This window comes from Canis aureus, chromosome 5 (assembly GCF_053574225.1).
Source record: "Canis aureus isolate CA01 chromosome 5, VMU_Caureus_v.1.0, whole genome shotgun sequence".
In the NCBI taxonomy this organism is placed as follows: domain Eukaryota; kingdom Metazoa; phylum Chordata; class Mammalia; order Carnivora; family Canidae; genus Canis; species Canis aureus.
The window spans coordinates 72,489,242-72,508,537 of NC_135615.1; the positions used below are offsets into that span (position 1 = coordinate 72,489,242).

Sequence of the window (19,296 nt, forward strand, 5' to 3'; positions counted from 1 at the left end):
CCTTTCCTCTGCCTCAAGGCAAATGCCCAGTGGATCTTACCAGTTGATGTCTGTTTTTGGGATCAAAGAACATGAGGGAAAGTTCTCTGTTCTCTCCCAGGATGGCAAAGCCCTCAGAACCCATCAACTCTTACCTCTGTCCCTGCATTGTGCAGAGGCCCAGAGAGGGGCAGAGACCTGCCCAAAGTCACACAGCAAGGAAGTAGAGACAGAGTCAAACCCATATTCCATCTCCTAGCTTTGGACTTAGTCCAACGGGAAACTCTGGGAGATGAGCGCCATCAGGTGGGTGTCACCTGCATCGACACCTGCCAAGGGACTCCGTCCCCTTGACTCAAATGTTCTGGCCAGAAGGCCCAGGCCAGTGCCACCCAGGGATCGTTCTTTCCCTCTCTTGGATACCAGGGAGGGCAGGCTTGGTGAGGACAAAAGGGGACGGCTATGCATAAAGTACTTGGAGAGAAGACGTCCTCTTGAAAACTCCTCCAGTGTTTCCAGTGCACACTGTCCCATCTTCTGAAAGTCAAGATAGTTACAAGGCAAAGTCCTTTGCCCCTGACCCACCTACAGTGTTAAGAGATGTGGGTCAGGGCAGGTACAACCGAAAACGTTAGGTCACGTTAAAAGCTCCACTTTTTGCACACTTCCTCTGCACAAGGCCCTCCACTCATCCATCCACTCGGTGGGATCACTACCGCGTGCCGGCTGCAGTGCCATTTGCTGGGAACACTTGTGTGACCAAAACAGACAAACCTTTTTGTAAATCTTCACAACTCCTTGTGTGTGTGGTCACCGGCGACCGGGAAAGGGGGGCTCCGAGGGTGAAGTGACTTACCCAGGGTCACACAGCAAAGTCATAGCGGGGAGCTGAAAAATTCTTGGAACAAGCAAGTCTTCCAAGGCAGGGAGGGAGGGGATGGGGAGAGGGCCCGGCCAAGGTCACGGCAGCTTCTTGGGAGGCTGGCCCCGCGCTTCTGCAGCCAAGGTGAGGAGGCACAGACCCGAGCCCCAGGAAGGTTCCGTCCGGGTCTATGGGGGGCACAGGGGTCTCCCCGGTACCCTCCGTGTAATTGGTTTCCTCGGGGGAAGCAGGAGGAGGAAGGCATTAGAAGTGGACCTGACAGAGCTAAGGCGGGGTCCCCACCGGCACAGCCACGGACGAGCCGGGTGGCCAGGGGCAGGCCCGTCCCTCTCGGGGCCTCAGCTTCCTCATCTGGGAGGTCGGGGCAGGAATCCTAATAGCGCCTGCCTCGCAGTCAGGCTGAAGATGAAGTGAACTACCCGTGGAAAGCAGCTGAGGACCGAGGCGGGGCCGAGCATCACCTGCTGGCATTACTACATGGCCTCTCCCGGGGGGGGGGGTGCAGGAGAGCACCCCGAGCCAGGTGGGCTCCCGGCCAGGCTAGTGATGGGGCTGGAACATGGGCCACACCCGGCCCGGGGCTCTAGTCTGTCGGGATCGGCAAAGGCTCTCTCCGCAGCCCCTGGCCCGGGTCTGAAGTCCCAAGCCACAGGCCACCTGCCACCAGAACCGCAGGGTGGGCCGTGCCGTCTGCGGCCTCCTCCGGGCTCCAGCCTGGGTAGGCTCAGAGCTGGGGGCCACTCCCCAGGGTGCCCAGGGATGAAATAAAGGAATGCATAATAACGAGTAAATAAATAAGGGAGAGCTGTGTGTAGTGTTTTGTATGGGTGCAATGGGACCAGGACCAGGACCTGGAAGTGGGGGGGGGGGGGGGTAGGTGCAGGGGTTACTTCCTAGGGGCTCTGGAGCCTCTGAGCTGGTTCCCAGCCTGGATCTGCCTTAGGTCCAGGCGGAGAAGGCAGCCAGAGGCCAGGGGTTAAGGATCTGCTGCTGAAAACGGAGGGGCTGGTCTTTGGGCAGAGGCCTAGTGGGGGAGCCTAGCCTGGACTGTGGCTCCTCTAAGTCCTCCCCAGACGCTGGTGGCTTCCTCCACCTTGAGGAGCGTTTCAAATTCCGAGCTAGGCAAGCCTCCTTAGCTGCCTCTGGCTCCCCACTATTGTCGCAGAATGATTCTGTGTCAGGGACCTACTGTGTGCCAGGCACTTAGGTAGGCGCCTCACTTGCCGGATCTCTAGCCTTCCAACGGGACTCTAGGAGGTGAAGTGACCTGCCTAAGATTACACTGCTAGCAACCGGCCAAGAACCCAGCAAAATTGGGACTCTTTTTAGAGATGAAACATCAGAGACTGACCCATTCCCTTGTTTTAGGTCTAAGAGACAACAGATGCTCCGAGAGGGCAACTCCTCCCTTGCGTCGGTCACACAGCCAGTTAGCTTCACAGCGGAGACTGGAATTCAGATTTAGGGTTTCCCAAGCCATGTAGGAAACTGAACTTGAAGGCTCTGGTTTATTCCTCTCCTGCCCTCCCCACCCCCAACCTCTCTTATATGACACTTGACATTATCCATCACTTCCTCCCCCTGGGAACGCCTTCCTCCTCCAGTTTCTATGGCAGCATATTATCCCCATCCTCCTCCTGCTTCTCCGGCAGCTTCTCACTCTCCGCTGTGGTTCCTGAGCCTAGAAGGTGGTGGGATCCCCAGGCCAGGTCCCCGGTGTCTTCTCTCTGCATTGCTGCCCCTGAAAGCTCATCTAGTCTTCCCTCTAGGCCTCCAGCTCTGACCTTGAGCTGCAGGACCGCTTCTAAGTAACAACAGCCACTTGCCCTGTGCTAAGAGCTTACCTGTATTTGGGACCCTGTGTTTGCACATTAGCTTATTAAATCCTCACAACGTCCCCATGAAGAAAGTCCGTTCTACAGATGAGGAAACTGAGGCAGAGAGGGAAAGCCAAAATCTGACTCTAGCTTTAACCACTACTTCTATTACCACAAGAAAAGATAGGAAATCGTAGGACGTTTTGAAACCAGAGGCAAAAACTTGCCTCCACCTCCTGAAGAGAGGGGAGTGGAAACCTGGTGGGGGGGATCAGACCTACTTCATGGTTTTGAGAGCCCTGTGATGATCTAGAATTACACTGTCAATTTGGAGCTTTAAAGTGCATCATGCACAGTACATTCTGAAATGTGAAGATTTGGAGAGCTTCAGGAGGAACAAAAGTTCAGGGAAAATTGCCCTTTTCCTTCAGATTTTTCCATTTGGTTTTAAGTCTTCAAAAATCCGCATTCCGGGGTTTCAGCAACTAAGGTTCTTCTATATTGATGATGCCTGGAATTCACCAGAAACTCGGATGCTGGAGTTCTACTGACCTGAGGCTCTGTGACTAGGGGTGAGTGGCTTGACCTCTGAACCTGTTGTCTACAATGAGGGTAATAGTACTTCCACTTGGCTGTCATGAGGCTTGGATGGGAAAATGTGCATAAAGCACTTGGCACAGAGCCTGGCACTCGAAAGTGCTCAGTTAAGCTCCATACTTGAGATGCACATGGCTTTTCTCAGGTTCGCCAAGCACCTTAACATTTCCATGCTTTTGCACATGCTGTCCCCTCTTCTTGGTGGCCAACTCCTACACATCCTTTAAAGCCCTCTATTTCCCATGTCTTCTAGAATTGCTACAAATGGGTTTTAGTAAAAAGCTAGAAAAGATACTTTCCCGTGCCATCCTCCCCAGGGCTTCCTGTCACTGCATGCCTCGCACTGAGATGCAATGATCTGTTGATGCCTCGTGTCCCAGGCTGGGCTTGAATTTCCTGAGGGCAGGGCTATCTCTGACTTATTTCTGAGTTCCAATGCCTGGGGTACACAGCCTGGTACCAAGCAGATTTCAGTACAAGCTGGCTTTACCTTAAATGTGCATGGTCTGGACCCAGCCTCTGCTGACTCCAGGACAGATTTATGTATGAAAAGTAGTAAAAAGCAGCCAGGTCTGTTACAGCCTTTGGAAATGGCAGTGAGCAGGTCCAGGGCAAGCTTAAGAGAGGGTTGAAGGGGACACAGCCCTTGCAGGGAGAATCAACAGCCCTGGATCCAAGGTCACCTTCTTCAGAAGTCTTCCCCCATCCCTAAATTGTCCCCTGTCTCTGACATCTCTCCAAGGCATTAGCAGGAAGGGTCCCACACAATGAAGAGTGTCCAGGAGGGACCCCCGCCTTGCTGATACCCCACCCCCTCAAGCATTCAAACACAGAAGTCTCTATGGGCACTGAGCACTGCCTTACATCTTCCAAAGTGCTACTGAAGCCATTTCCTGGAGGAAGAAAATTCTCAGATCTGGAGCTTCTTGGGGTCTGCACCCTGAGATGGGGCTGTGCTTTGTCTACTAAAGGGCATCCCTACCCCTAATGTACCCAAAGCCCATCCTGGTGCCTAAACCCCCAACCTCCTGAATGGTAGTTCTTCCCCTGCTGGAGTGACAGTCTCCCAGACAAGGGAGAGGCTTTTGTTCCAAGGAAATGACTGTCAAAAGGGAGAAGAGGTATCTTCTTTCCTTTTTTTTTTTTTTTTTTTTTTTTTTTTTGGTTTGAGACAAAGACGTCAGTTTCTTTCCATCTGTCCCAAAAAGGGAAGAAAAAATTAATTTGTTTCTACAAGGATGTCAGCTCACTGCTTCAATAGGGAGGCAGGGGTGCGGGACTGAAGCAGTGTCTGTGAGGGGAGGGGGCGGGGCGAGGAGGTGAAGCACGGGGGAGGCATAGGGAACAAGGACAGTCCCTGATAGGAAAGCAAAGACCTAGGAATGCCTGAATAAAATGCCAAACACATGAAGAGAAAAACTTCTATGCCTCGCTCTGGGTGGACCTGCCCTCAGCAGCCTGAAGGGGGCAGCTGGGGCCGGGTGGGGGCGGGGGCAATGGAGGGGCACACAGATGCTCACACTGTAGCCATAAAAGCCATCTTCCTCCCACTTACTTCAGAGACAGGCCCCTGTGTGGGCAGTTCCAGTTCCCTGGAAACACTGGACACACTGGTGCAGCCAGGTATTGGGAGACGGAAGAGGATTTCCCAGGGGTTCTTCTTATCAGAGGCACAAGATGGGCAGGAGGAAAAGTCTACACTGGTGCTTCAGAGGCCCCCACCCAGTCCCGGTGGCCACTTACCATCCTTGGAGCTCTGACTAGCACGGTCCTCTGTCCTCCAATAGCTGGGCAGAGAAGTCAGACCCCTGGGGACCCCAAAAGTGTCTGTCTTCCAGCTTGAGGACCTGATGTCATAGCAGAAGTTCCCCAGGCTTGCCTCTGCCTCTGCCCTCCCACCACCCTGGACACAGAGGCCGACTTGCAGCTCTGGTTTTGGAGCTCCAGGACCTCGCTTCTCCTGAGCCCCACAGAAGGGCCGGGGACCTACCCCTAGCCTGAAGCCGATGGCCCTGTATCACTGGTATGTCCCAAGCCCCACTGGCACAAAGTGCTGGGGACACTACGTCGATGCTTGAGGCCATTCCATCCAAGAAAATGACTGTCAAGGATAGAAAAGGTATATTGTTTCTCTCTCCCTATTTTCTGTTTATTTATAACGACACCAAGCCTATTCCCTGGACCTCCGCAAGCCCCATCTCTTGCTAGAACTCGGGGCTGGGACTCTACCCCAAGGCTGAGGCCACAGGCCCTACCCTATCTTGTGGCCTAATGTGAGCTGCGGGCCGACTCACTGACCTGTCCTACCCTCTGGCCCCCCGAAGGGGTCCCTCCCCACCACACAACAGACACCCAGGCTCGCAGCCCTGTTCTCAGGGTCCCCCCCTGCCCCCTGGGTCCTGGGTCCGGATCTTCAGGTCCCAGGCCAACAAGGCCGCCTCTGGCTAGAACCCGAGGTTGTCCCAAGGTTGAGGCCGGCCACCGCGGAGGTCCCATTCAGCAGCCCGGTCCCAGAGCCACAGCCCCCACTCCCCCAGTCGCGCTCCCCGCCCCCAGCCTCCAACCCAAAGCCGTGGACCGCGCCCTCCGCCCGGAGCCCCGCCCCCGCCCCCCGCCCCTCGGCTCCAGCGCGACCCCCTTCCTCCGGGGCCCGGGCCCGGGGTGGCGGCCGGGTGGGCCCGCAGGGGCGCGGCGGGCGGGGCCGGCGGGGCTGGCGCGGCTTAGGCGGCGGCGCCCCCGCCGGGCCCGTCGGACGGGGTGCAGGCGGTGACCCGCTCGCGGGCCGTGGTCTCGCGGGCGCGGCTGAAGCCGCCGGGCTCGGGGCGGCCGCAGGGCGAGCGGCAGAGCTGGCGGAAGCAGCGCTTGAAGTTCTCGTCGAGGAAGGCGTAGAGCACGGGGTTGAGGCTGCTGTTGGCGTAGCCGAGCGCGATGCACAGGTGCAGCGCGGCCACCACGAGCGGGTCGCGGCGGTCGATGTCCACCAGCGTCCAGACGATGACGAAGATGTGGATGGGCGCCCAGCACACCACGAAGGCGCCCACCACCACCAGCACCATGCGCGTGATGCGCCGCAGGCTGCGGTCCTTCTCCTTGGAGCCCGACAGCAGGCGCACGCTGCGCAGGCGCAGCAGCATCAGGCCGTAGCACACGGTGATGATGAGGATGGGCACGACGAAGGCGAAGAGGAACACGCAGATCTTGGTCACCGTGTCCCAGTACCAGCTGGGGCTGGGGAACTGGAGCATGCACACCACTGCCCCGTCTGCGGGGGAAACAGGGAAAGACAGCAGGTGAGGGGCGAGTGGGCCCCGGCGGCCCCGCCTGCGCGCCACCCTTCTTGGCTCGGTGGGGGCCCACACCTCCCCGCGGCCCCTGTTCACAGGGATTCTTCCGCCTGGAATGTCCCCCAACACTTCCAAAGCTGGTGAACTCCTGCTCACCCTTAAAGACCCCAGTGGGATTGGCCCTAATCTGGGAGGTCTCCTTTTCTGTATTTTCTCCTGGTCCCTTTAGAAGCCTCTACATGAATGGACGGCAGTAATGATCTAATTTAGCCCAGACCCACCGAATGCCAGTCACTGTGAGAACTCAAAACACTCTACCCATTTCCAGACTAGCTCCAATGAGGACAACCCTGCTCAGACTGATCTAAAGAGCACTGATGAGTTAAGAGCAGAACTCGGCCCCTACTAATGTGTGGTGTGACTCTGGGCAAATTATTCAGCCTCCAGGAGAGCTTCCATAAGGTGGGACTAATATGAGGAATCAATGGGCTAAGCCTCCATAAAGTGAGACTAACGTGAGCATTCTATGAGCTAAAGCATGTGGAACATTTAGCACAGGGGGGTTCAAGCTCTTCATGCACTCACAGGGCAGAGGGGCAGGTACATATAGAAGTCCAGAAGTCAGGGATAGGGGCAGGGAGACAGATCTCAGCTTAATAACAAGAACTTTCGGACTGCCAGATTTGTCCAGAGGTGTCCCCATAGTGGAATGAGCTCCCTATTCCCGGAGTGTGGGCGTGGGCTGGAGGAGCACCTTAGGGATGTTTGGGATACAGGCCTAACACTGGCCCACTGTCCGTCCGCCCAAGAGCTCTTGGAACTCTGGGTTTTGAGGAGCCAGGCAGTGGACTTGGAGCCTGAGACGGGTAGGAAGGGTGCTGGGGATCTACAGAGTGGGTCCACCCCACAGCAGGAAGGCAGAACCGCCAGGATGACTGAGGCCAGGGATTCCACTGTGCAGATGGCAGAACAAGGCTCAGAGAGGAACAGCACTCATCCAAGCTCACACAGCAAGTTACATACAGAAGCAACAAGCACTGAGTGGGGGAGTGTGTGTAGGGGATAGAGTGTGGAGTGAGGAGGCCCATCTGGTCTGGCACCCAGCTGGGATGCAGTTAATGGCCCATAAACTGAAGGCTGACAGTGAGGAATGGGGCCCAGCTGCTGAGTCAAGACCAACTGCACAGAAGCTGTATGAGGGCACCAGGGCCTCGTCGTTGGGGGAAAGGGGAAGTCAAAAGTCCTCCCACCAAGCCTATTCCCTTTCCACCCACAGCACCAACCCTCTGCAAACCTCCACGCCAGGGGGCAATACCAGTAACAGATATAAGGGCAGAAGCCTCAGGTTCTAGGTCAAATTCCACCAAATGCCTGCCGTGTGACCATAAGTAAACCACTGACATCTCTGATTCTAGATGTTCTTTCGGTCAAATAGAGGTCAGAGTCCCTGCCTTGTCCTAAGTATTTTACACATCTAGCCTCCTTTAAACTTCTCAACACTCCACGATACAGTGTGGCTCAGATAGGTTAGTGACCGGTGTGGTTGGTCCCCTGCTAAACTACTTGTCCCATTTCCTTATGTCAAGGTGGGAGCCATGTAACCAGCTATCCCTAGGAAGAGACAGGCCAGAACATTTAAAAGCTGGTCATGCTCTCTCATCACTCCTTCTCCATATTTATCCGCTTGCCAGCAGTGGAGGATTCCAAAACCATCATCTGGAGCCTGGGTCCCTGAAGAACTGTGGAATAGAGCTCGCCCTCCCCTGACTCACGTTAGACTGTGACATGAGTGATAAATAAACCTCTATACTGTTCAGCATTGAACTTTGGAGATTGCCTGTTACAGCTGCTACCTGGATACAGGTAGCTACTATATTAATTACCATTCTTATTCTGAGGAAATGCACCTATAATTTTCTGAAGGCTATTCTCTAGGCCTTGCCTTGGTCATCTGGGCCAGTGGTTTTCCCACTGAGGTGGAAGGGGATTTGGGATGAGATTGCAGATTTTATGGCCTCCACTGCTCACTTGTCAGTGACACCCTCACCCCATTGGCCATCCATCCATCTCCCTTTAGTCAGTCATCCACACACTCCTGGCCAGCTGCTCCACACCCTGCCCCCTCCACAATCCCATTCATAAGTTTCCTTTGACCAGCAACCCATCTGACCACTGACCAGTCATTCATCCTCACAACAGTCAACCATTCACATTCCATTGGTTGACTCCCTACACTCTCACTGGTCAGCCATCCACACTTTCATTGATCAGTAATCCACACCTCTACCGGTATAGAGCCACCTCCGCCCACTCTAATAAATGTCCTGCAAACCCACAAGGGCCCACATGCTGCCTCCTGTGGTCAGTGGCCTGTACCACAGCTCAGCCACTCGCTCACCCCGGGGGCGGGTCACAGCCATGACCATGATGGGTACACCCACACCCGAGGCCAGGACCCAGATGCAGATGTTGATCAGCTTGGCCTTGGCCGGTGTGCGGAAATCCAGAGCCTTGACAGGGTGGCAGACAGCAATATAGCGGTCGACGCTCATCATGGTGAGGGTGAAGATGCTGGTGAACATATTGTAGTAGTCAATGGAGAGCACAGCCTTGCAGAGCAGTTCCCCAAAGGGCCACGTCTCCATCAGGTACTTGGCACTCTGGAAGGGTAGTGTGCTGGTGGCCAGTGCATCTGCCAAGGCCAGGTTGAAGATGTAGATGTTGGTGGCTGTCTTCATCTTAGTGTACCTTAAAAAGAAGTGTGTAGGTTATTGTTCCCATTCCACCGATTTCAGTTTCACATGAGACTCAGAGAGGGGAAATGATTTGCCTGAGGTCACGCAAAAAGTCTGGGGGCAGAGGTGGGACTGGAATCCTGACCCACCTAACTCAGCATCACATCTTTTCACTTTACTGGATGCAAAAGGATTTCTCTGGCTGTGGCTGACTTTGGCAGAAGGCATTTTAGGAAAAACCCTTCATCTTCTGAGGGGTACTAAGCAACACAGTTAAAAATAAAACTGGGCTCCGGGGACACCTGGGTGGCTCAGCAGTTGAGCATCTGCCTTCAGCTCAGGGCATGATCCCAGGTTCTGGGGATCAAGTCCCACATCGGGCTCCCTAGAAGGAGCCTGTTTCTGCCTCTGCCTATGTCTCTGCCTCTCTAAATAAATAAATAAATAAATAAATAAATAAATAAATAAATAAAATTTTTTAAAAAATAATAAAACTGAGCTCAGACAAAAACAGGTCTAGGTTCTAACCCTGCTTCTATTTATTAACTGAGGGACTCTGGGCTAGTAAGTTGAAGTCTCTAAGCCTCAGTGTCTGTTAGCTGTAAAAAAAAAAAAAAAAAAAAATGCGGGGTGGAGCAGGGGAGATGATGCTTTTACCAACCTCATAGGGTCGTTGTGAAATGTAATGGGATGATACTGCACTTAGTCCTGAGCCCAAAGCATTGCAAATGCTCAGTATATGAGGGTATTATTCTTCATCTAGGAAGGCTGGAGACTAGACCAGAGTGACCTGACTCTCTAGCTTCTGCCACTGACCTTTTGGAAATATGATTGGCCAGCTCTGAGGAAGGGACCCTGCCTCTGCCTAGCAGACTGGCTGGGGCCTTAGACCTCCTGGGGTGCCCTCTGTGGTGGACCAGGGTTCTCAGTCCTTCCTGTAGTCTCATCTAGACCTCCTTATCCCACTCAACTGCACTCTCCCATACATCCAATCCAGGGATGAGCCCAGGTATCCAAGCCAGGGATGAGCCAACTAAGCCCCCCTGCACCTGAAACATTCCTCCATGCTCTACACCACTGTGCAACAGCCTGTGTCACAGCTGGCCCCTTCTTTGGCCAACATTTCTGCCCTGGCCCCCTCTGTACCAGGACCTGTGCTGGGCCAAGGACACCCTACCAGGCTACATACACTGAGATACACTGTCCTAGTGCAGTGAGATCATCACAGAAACACACAGGTACACCGAAGCAGGGATAAGGACTCCTTTCATGCCCCTACAATGATCTGAGAAATCCAGAGAAGGGTGGCATGAGCAACTCCCCAAATTTCAAAACAGGAAGAGCTCTGAGAGAGGGAAAGTGATTAGATGGAAGTGTGGTCCAGGGACTCCCTTCAGAATTCCTGGAAGAGCAGATTCATTGACCCCACGCCAGATCTATTAAATCTTAATCTTTGGCAACCAGGCCTGGAAATTTTCACCTTTTTTTTTTTTTTTAAGTAGGCTCTAGGCCCAACGTGGAGCTTGAACTCACCACCCTAATATCAAGAGTCATATGTTCTACCAAGTGAGCCAGCCAGGTGCCCCAGAAATCTTCATCTTTAACAAGCACTACCCCCAAGTGATTCTTATGGGCTCTAAAGTTTGAGAAACATGATGTGGCCTAAAGCCCAGATGAGAAGACAGGGAAACTGAAGCCCAGGGAGGTGGCATGACTCACCCAAGGTTACACAGTGACAGCGGCAGAGCCAAGGCAAGAACTTAGACCTCCTTCCTGACTCCCAGACCAGTGCTCTCTCTCCACTCTGCCCCAAGGGTTGAACCACACTGCATGCCTCTACCCCTCTAGAAACCCCCCGCTACCACACCCAACCCTGGCGACCAGGATGCTACGGTGGTGCCGTGAGAGCTGACGAATGCGCTCTGAGTGCCCTCAATGTGTTTTGAATGACCGAGTGAACTCATACCAGCTAAGGCTCTCTCTTCATGAAAGGACTGTTTTGATTTGAGTCACTCATTGTCCTCCAGGGTCAGCATCAGTCCCATTCCTTCCCCAAATAGCTGTCATTTGCCCTGGGGCTGGAGAAGCAAAAGTTTTGCTCGGAGACAGCAGAATTTCAAGTCTCGGGAAGTCTGTCTTCAGCAGGGTGCGGGATCACAGCTGTGTAGGAGGCGGTCTCAACCCCACAGCTGACTCGTCTAATTTCGCTTCTTTTACGCAGAACAATTAGAGGCTGTTCTTTTCTTGCTATTTTGATTTGTGAGGATCCTTCAATTCCCAGAGGGGGCTGGGATGCTGGGAAGTGGGTGATGAAGCTGCTGTAGCTGGTCCAGGCGGGCTGAGAGGCACCACACTGACTGCTGGGCAGAGCCCGAGAGGCTCCCATCCTAACCAGCCCGCCCACCTCCTCCCCAGCTATTGAGGCTGCCAAGCCTGGCCCTACTGGCCTCCTCAGACAAATCATGCTGCTCTCCTGTTCTCAACCCACTAGTGGCTCCCTGAGGTTCTCTCCAGATTCCATGAACTGGTCCTCAAACTTTCCCCTTGACGGATGTGCCCTCAAACCCTCCCCCCATGGTTTCTTTGCTGTTCCTTGGACGTATTGAGCCCATTCCCACCTCAGGTCCTCCGGACTGCTGTTCCTTCTGCCTGGAACCCCACATTTTGCATGGTTTGTTCCTTCCCTTAATTCAGGACTCTATTCAAATGTTACCTCTGTAGAGAGGCCACACCTGGCCACCCTATCTAAACTACCTCTCTCCCCACAATCTATCTCCTTACGTTTGCTTCAATTTTCTTTATAGCATGAACCAGCACATAACTTACACTTTTTTTCTCTCTATTTGCCTCTTTCACCCATGTATGCTCCCCGAAGGTAGAGGACTTTGTCCATCCTATTCCTTGCTCTATGGCTGGGCATACCAATTGGACCCAGCAAATAGCAGGCCCTTGAGAGACACTTGTATGCAGGTCCTAGTCCAGGCCTCATGGAGACCACAGAGCCCCCACTCTCCCCCACAGTTCACCATCCAGGTAAGTAAGGGTGCTCACTACAAAAGTAGATTTGCTCAGGATACTCTTACTGCTGACAATTCTTCCATGGCTCCCCATTGTCATCTGGATGAAAATTAAACTCCTCAGACTGACATTCCATCGGGGTAGCCTCCTTTCCCACAGTGCCTTCCATGTCCAGCCACATCTGTAGTTCCTCAGATGTCCAATCTAGCATGCCTGCCCTGCTAAGGACAGCCATTGTAATGGTTGGGGGGGAATCCTTTACGCACCACACACACAAACACATACACACACACACACACACACACACGGCTTTTTATAAAATTTTATTTCTGCCAATGTAATACAATTACACTGTGTAAAAAAGCCATATAGTACTATAATGAAAACAGGTTCCTCACTCCTCTTTCCTGCTCCCCAGAGGCAACCACTTTTAATATTTTTAGTTATTCTTCTAGCGATTATCTCCATAATTCTAAATAACATGCTTAAATGGCTATATCCTCATTTATCAGTTTTACACAGTACATGCTGAAGTTTGTATCAGTTAAGCCACGCTACACAGAAGTAAATAATCCCAAAATCTCAGTGGCTTCACAAAATAAAGGTTTATTTCTCATCCTTGCAGCCTATAGAGTATCTGTAGGACAATTATATTCCATGAGGCAATTCCAGCCTGTTTCAATCTTGTGGCTCTGCCATCTTAACCCACAGCTTCCTTGATCACTGCTGAGGGAGAAGAGACAGCTACAGGGTCATCTAAGCTTCATTCTAGTGGCAACATAGCATTTCCACCTGGAGCTGAGTGACCAGACTGGTCATGTGGCCCCACCCAACTACAAGGGTGCAGACTATACAAGAAGTATAGTCTTCCATGTGCCCAGAAGCAAGGAGCACCTGATTTTAGTGAACACTAGCAATGTCCTCCACAACCCCTAATACACTAGACAAGTATTAACTCTTACACTACCTAGCTCCACTTCTTTTCTCCACCCTTTCAATATAGTTTTATCACAACTTCTAAATCTTTTAATTAGTATTTGGGGTTTACATTCTTTGTTTAGGGTTTACATTCTTTTTTTTTAAGATTTTATTTATTTATTCATGAGAGACACAGAGAAAGAGGCAGAGACACAGGCAGAGGGAGAAGCAGGCTCCATGCAGAGAGCGCAATGTGAGACTCAATCCTGGGACTCCGGGATCACGCCCTGAGCCGAAGGCAGACGCTCAACCGCTGAGCCACCCGGGCGTCCCTAGGGTTTACATTCTTATGACTTTATACATATTGTCCATTGCTGAACCAAATGGCATCCTATAATTACATGTATTTTCTGTACATATTTTTTTTCTGGAGTTAATAATTGCCTCTTTTTTTCCTCATTTGCTTAGTTCTATGTACATATTGCTAAATCTCCTTGAGCATTCCAGCAGATATGTAAAATGCTTTTTCCATACAGTCACCTAGGCTATCAGATCCTTTTGTTTTCCTAGTGATCCACCTCCTGGAGCCTTCCTTTTCCCTTTAATTTGGGACTGGCTGCTTTCTAGACCAGCTACATACCTGTCCTCCTATGTTGATGAACCTGCTTTCTGGTTTGCAAGTCTTTTCTATCTTGGTCTATGCCCTCATTTTGGTGAAACACATCCTCTAGTCACTTCCTAAGAAAGGGTACATAGGAAGTAAAATTTTTATATCCTTGCATATCTGAGAATGTCTTTATTCTATCCTCCCTTCTAATTTCTTTAACTGTATATGGAATAGTTGGTTGGAAATAATTTTCCACCAGAATTTTGAAGGCATGGGTCTCTCATCTTCTAGCTTCCAATAGAAGCTGGAACCATTCTGATACCTGATGATGTATATACAATCTGTTCTCCCTCCCCCACAACCAAAACTTTTAGGATCTTCTCTTTATCCCTGGTATTCTGACATTTTGTGATGATATACCTTAGTGTGGTTCTTTTTCATTTGTATTGGGCTCTCTCATTCTGAAGATTCATGTTCTTCAGTGTGAAATATCCTCACTTCATTTATTTGGTAGTTAACTCCCCTCTGCTTCCTCTGGAATCCCTAGAAAATTGTCAGTCAGATATTGGGCCTCTTGATTGATCCTTTAATTTTCTATCTTTTCTATTTTCCATCTCTTTGTCTTTTTGGTACATCCTCTGGGAAATTTCCATTTCATTACCTCTCAACCTTTCTATTGACTTTTTTATTTTATTTTGGCTCTCATGTCTTATTTTCCCAGTGTCATTTCTTTTTCTTTTATTATTTCTTTTTTATATAGAATTTATAGCATCTTATTTCATGGATACAATATCTTCTCTTATTTCTCTGAGGATACTAATAATTTTTGCTTTGTATTTTCTTCCAGTCACCGCATTGTCTATTTACTTCAAACATTTCTGTTTATTTGTCTCCTTGAGCTTCCCCTTTTATCCTGGAGGCTTCCTTCAAATATCTAGTGATATATGACTAAAGGTTGATTTTTGAGTACGGCACTAAATAACTAATTAGCAGCCCTGTGTGTGTGTGTGTGTGTGCGTGTGTGCATGCACGCATCAGTGTGGGGGTCCTGCCAACTGCCTTATAGGGGAACTGGGAAAAATCAAGCTTTTATAGTGGGGAATATCTAAATATCAGTGTCAGTATGTCATTTCTCTGGGGGCTTTAAGAAAAGAATCCTCCAGTCTCCTGCTTGGGGAGCATACATCTGGCTTTCAGGATTATAAAAGCAGACCTGGAGGAGGAGTCAGTGGACTCCCCCCCTCCCCCACTTTTCTTTTGGTATCTCACTCTGACCCTTTCTGTGTCTGCTGGTCCCAAATTCAGAATTCTCCCAGGTTAACTTCTCAAGGGAAAAACCCTTAACCTCATGCAGAGTGGAGGGTAGTCACCTGACTGTGCAGTGTACAAGGGGGGAGGAGGGCTAAGGGTCTCAATGCTCCCTCTATAGATAGGCCATTCCCTGCCCCTGTTTCCAGCCCCACACCTCACTCCTGCTCAGCTTGTTACTCCCCTTCAAATTGCTTTTCATCATCCAAAACTATGTTGACATCTCTTAAGGAACATAAACTGAGGCACAACAGAAGAAGTAAACTGTCCAAGGTCACATGACCAGTAAGTAGCAGAGAGGGTATTTAATTCAGGCTATCTAGTGCTGACATGTGGTAATGACTTTGCTATACTGCCCCTCAGTGCATGTTACCTTCCTTCCTGTCCCCACCCTTCCTGCCCCACAGTTAGTGAAAAAGTCAAGGAATGTAAATTTACTATAGGCTGATATTTGTTCACCCTTCTAACAGGCATTAATCAGCATCTGGTATATGCCAGGCACTGAATAAGGAATATGGGAGTGAAGATGATAGCCCAGTTTCTTGAAATTTATGCTCTTAGGGAGGGATCAGACATTGAACAAATTGCTACACTAATTAATGTACAGTTATTCACCATTACTGCTCTACCATGAAGGATACGAATAGGGTATAGTGATGGACACTACCAAGCCAGAGTGCGGCGGTGGTTTATGGAAGGAATCTGGCTTAGATTGGAAGGTCATCAATGGCTTCTCTGAGGATGTGTGCTATGAACTGAATTAGAAGAAGAGACATCTAAGAGCTTGCTTCTCTCACCTTCTCCCTCTCCCCTCCCTTCTTGCCAAGTGAGGACACAGCAAGAAAGTGGCCATCTAGAAGCCAGAAAGAGAGCTCCCTCATCAGAAACTGACCATGCTGGGACCTCGATCTTCTATTTCTAGCCTCCAAAACTGTGAGAAAATAAATTTCTGTTGTTTAAACCACCCAATGTATGGTATTTTGTTATGGTAGTTTGAGCTAAGACAAGGTGATATCTCTACCAAGTTAGAAGGAATGAGAAGGAGCTAGCCATGTGACGATAAGGAGGTAGGTTGTTTCAGGCAGAAAGAACAGAATGTGCAAAGACCCTGTGACAGAAAAGAGCTCAATGAACTGCAGGAATGGTCAGAAATTAAGTGTGATTAAATGGCAATAAGCCTGAGAAGAAGCAAGATGCACCAGGGAGAAGTCAGCAGGGGTCAAATCATGCACAGCAAGAAGTCTGGATTTTATTCTGAGTGCAGCAGGAAGTCACTGGAGATTTCAAGCAAGGGAGTGATGCAGTTTGATTTATATGTGTTTCTTAGAAGATCACTTTGACTGCTGTGTGGAAGCTAAAGGAAAGAAAAGATTGGGTAAGAGACTGAACTTTCTAGAAGGATATTTCATGTACTGCCCCACCCCTACGGTTGTTCTCTAATTTTTTTTTCTATTTCCAAAAGTTGTAGATATGACATTAGATCTTTGCCTTATAACATATAAAAAATTAACTCAAAATGGATAAAAGACCAAAAAGTAAAAGGTATAACTTATAGCTCATAGAAGAAAACAGAGGAGGAAAAGTTACATGATACAATCATTTGGCAATGATTTCTTGGATATGACACCAAAAACCCAGGCATAAAAAGAAAAACAGATAAGCTGGACTATATCAAAATTAAACAATTTGTTGTGGCACCTAGGTGGCTCAGTTGGTTGAATGGCCAACTCTTGATTTCATCTCAGGTCATGATTTTGGGATCCTGGGATCAAGCCCCGTGTCAGGCTCTACACTCAGTGGAGCCTGCTTCAGAATTATCTCCCTCTGCTCCTCTTGCCCTCCTTCAAATAAATAAATAAATCTTTTAAAAAGTTTTAAAAATTTAGTGCATCAAAGGACACTATTGACAGAGTGAAAGGACACACACAGAATGGGAGAAAATATCTGCAAATCACATACCCAATAAGAGGTTAATATGCAGCATATACAAAGAACTTCTACAACGCAACATTAAAAAAAGCAAACAACTGGATTAAAAATGGACAAAGGACTTGATCACTCTCTCTGAAGATATAAAAATGGCCAGTAGGCACATGAAAAGATGCCCAACATCATTATCATCAGGAAAATCAAAACCACAATGAGACACCACTGACATCTCTATTAGGATGACTACTACCCAAATAACAGAGGGGCACCTGGGTGGCTCAGTCAATTAAATGTCTGACTCTGAATTTCAGCTGAGGTCATGATCTTAGGACCCTAGGATCAAGTCCTGCACTGGGCTCCATGCTCAGTGGGGAGTCTGCTTGGGATTCTCCCTCTCTCTCTCTCTGCCCCTCCCTCCATGCTCTCATGCTAGCACAAGCATGTTCTCTATCATAAATCAATCAATCTATCTATCTTTAAAAAAAGAAAATAACAAGTGTTGACAAGGATGTGGAGAAATTGGCGCACTGTTGATGGGAATATGAAATGGTATAGTCACTGTGGAAAACAGCATGGAAATTCCTCAAAAAAATGAAAACAGAATGCCATATCATCCAGCAATTCCACTTCCAGATACATACCCAAAAGCATGAAGAGGAAGGTCTCAAAGAGGTATCTGTATACATTCAAACTAGCATTTTTTAAAAAAAGATTTTACTTATTTATTCATGAGAGACACAGAGAGAAGGCAGAGACATAGGCAGAGGGAGAAGCAGGCTCCATGCAGGAATCCCGATGAGGGACTCAACCCCAGAACCCCGGGACCACACCCTCAACCGCTGAGCCACCCAGGCGTCCCAAACTAGCACTTTTCATAATGGCCAAAAGGTAGTAGCAACCCAAGTGTCTACTGACAAATGAATGAATAAACATGATGCAGTCTATATATACAACAGAACATTATTCAGCCTTAAAGAGGAAAGAAATAAAAAAAAAGAGGAAAGAAATTCTTTTTTAAAAAAGATTTATTTATTCATGAGAGACACAGAAAAAGAGGCAGAGACATAGGCAGAGGGAGAGGCAGGCTCCCCATGGGAGCGCAATGTGGGACTTGATCCCAGGACCCTAGAGTCATGACTTGTGCCAAAGCCACCCAGGTGCCCCTATTGTCCTGCTTTTTTTTTTTTCATAAGGTCCAACCTTACCATTGGGTCCAACCCTTGGGGTGAGGATAGTAAGACTGGTGCATCTCTATTGACCTTGGCAATAGATGCCTTGGCAAATCCTTTGCTTTTTTCCTAAGTTAAAATCTTCCATTAGGGGTCATCTTGAATTATGCGGACTGCCAGGGAACGTGCTCGCAGCCACACGTCTCAGTCCTCAGCAAGGCCTCCTTTATATGAAGCACCGAGTGGCGAGCCATGTTCATTTACAGCTTTAAACCCATCCCATCATCTGTCAGACAAGCCCCACTGGCAGAGAAGTTCATCCCCACCTCGATCTGATGGAGACAGGGTATGCTCTGGGCCCAAAGCACGGTATGTCCACACAAGTTCCGGGCTCCCGGAGAGCTGCGCTTTTCAGCTGACAGGTGAGCCCCTTGTAAGAAGTTTCTCCCCAGGGCACTTGGTTAGAGTGGTTGATGAGTGGCAGGTGCTCAGGAGGCTAAAATATTCCCTCCTTCCGTGCAAGGCCTGCCTGAGACCAGTCCGACAGCTTTCGGTGCGTTGTTTGTTTTCTTTAAGCAACATTCTCTGCCTTTTCTTCCATGGGCCAGGCACTTTGCCAAAAACAGTGAATGCACGATTTCATTTCCTCCCCACTGCAACCCTGAGCGCTAATACCGTCCTCATCCCACGGAGGAGCTAAGATAGATGCCTCACCCAAAGACGTGCAGCTAGGAAATGCCAGTGACGGGACACAAACTTAGATCTGGTGTGCAGAGCCCACGCTGTGCCTCGCTGCTTCCTGGCCCCCAGCCTCCCTGCCACCTGCACTGGCTCCTCAGACAGTGGCCACGGGAAGGGGCCCAGTCTGGAGGCCAAGACCAAGTGCAGTAAATGTCTGGACGTGTGCCGACTCCACAGCCTTGTTTTTCACACATTCCTCTGCCTGGATATGGTCTGGGGGTTTGGAGACAATCGGGCCCAGGTGGGGCTGGGGAGAGGCCGACCTACAAACATCAGAAAACTGCCACAGACACAATGATAAGGCATGAGGG

General features: G+C 49.9%; 1 protein-coding gene across 1 annotated transcript in view; it reads right to left on the reverse strand.

Annotated features, from left to right (window-relative positions):
• Window positions 1–5,996: 5,996 nt before the first annotated feature.
• Window positions 5,997–19,296, reverse strand: part of OPRD1 (opioid receptor delta 1) — a 32,732-nt gene continuing 19,432 nt past the window's right edge. Inside the window, exons 2-3 of the mRNA XM_077898853.1 lie at window positions 8,959–9,308; window positions 5,997–6,538 (exon numbers count right to left, since the gene is read on the reverse strand). Of these exons, the coding sequence (XP_077754979.1) occupies window positions 5,997–6,538; window positions 8,959–9,308 (892 nt within the window). The remainder of the gene's footprint in view (window positions 6,539–8,958; window positions 9,309–19,296) is intronic.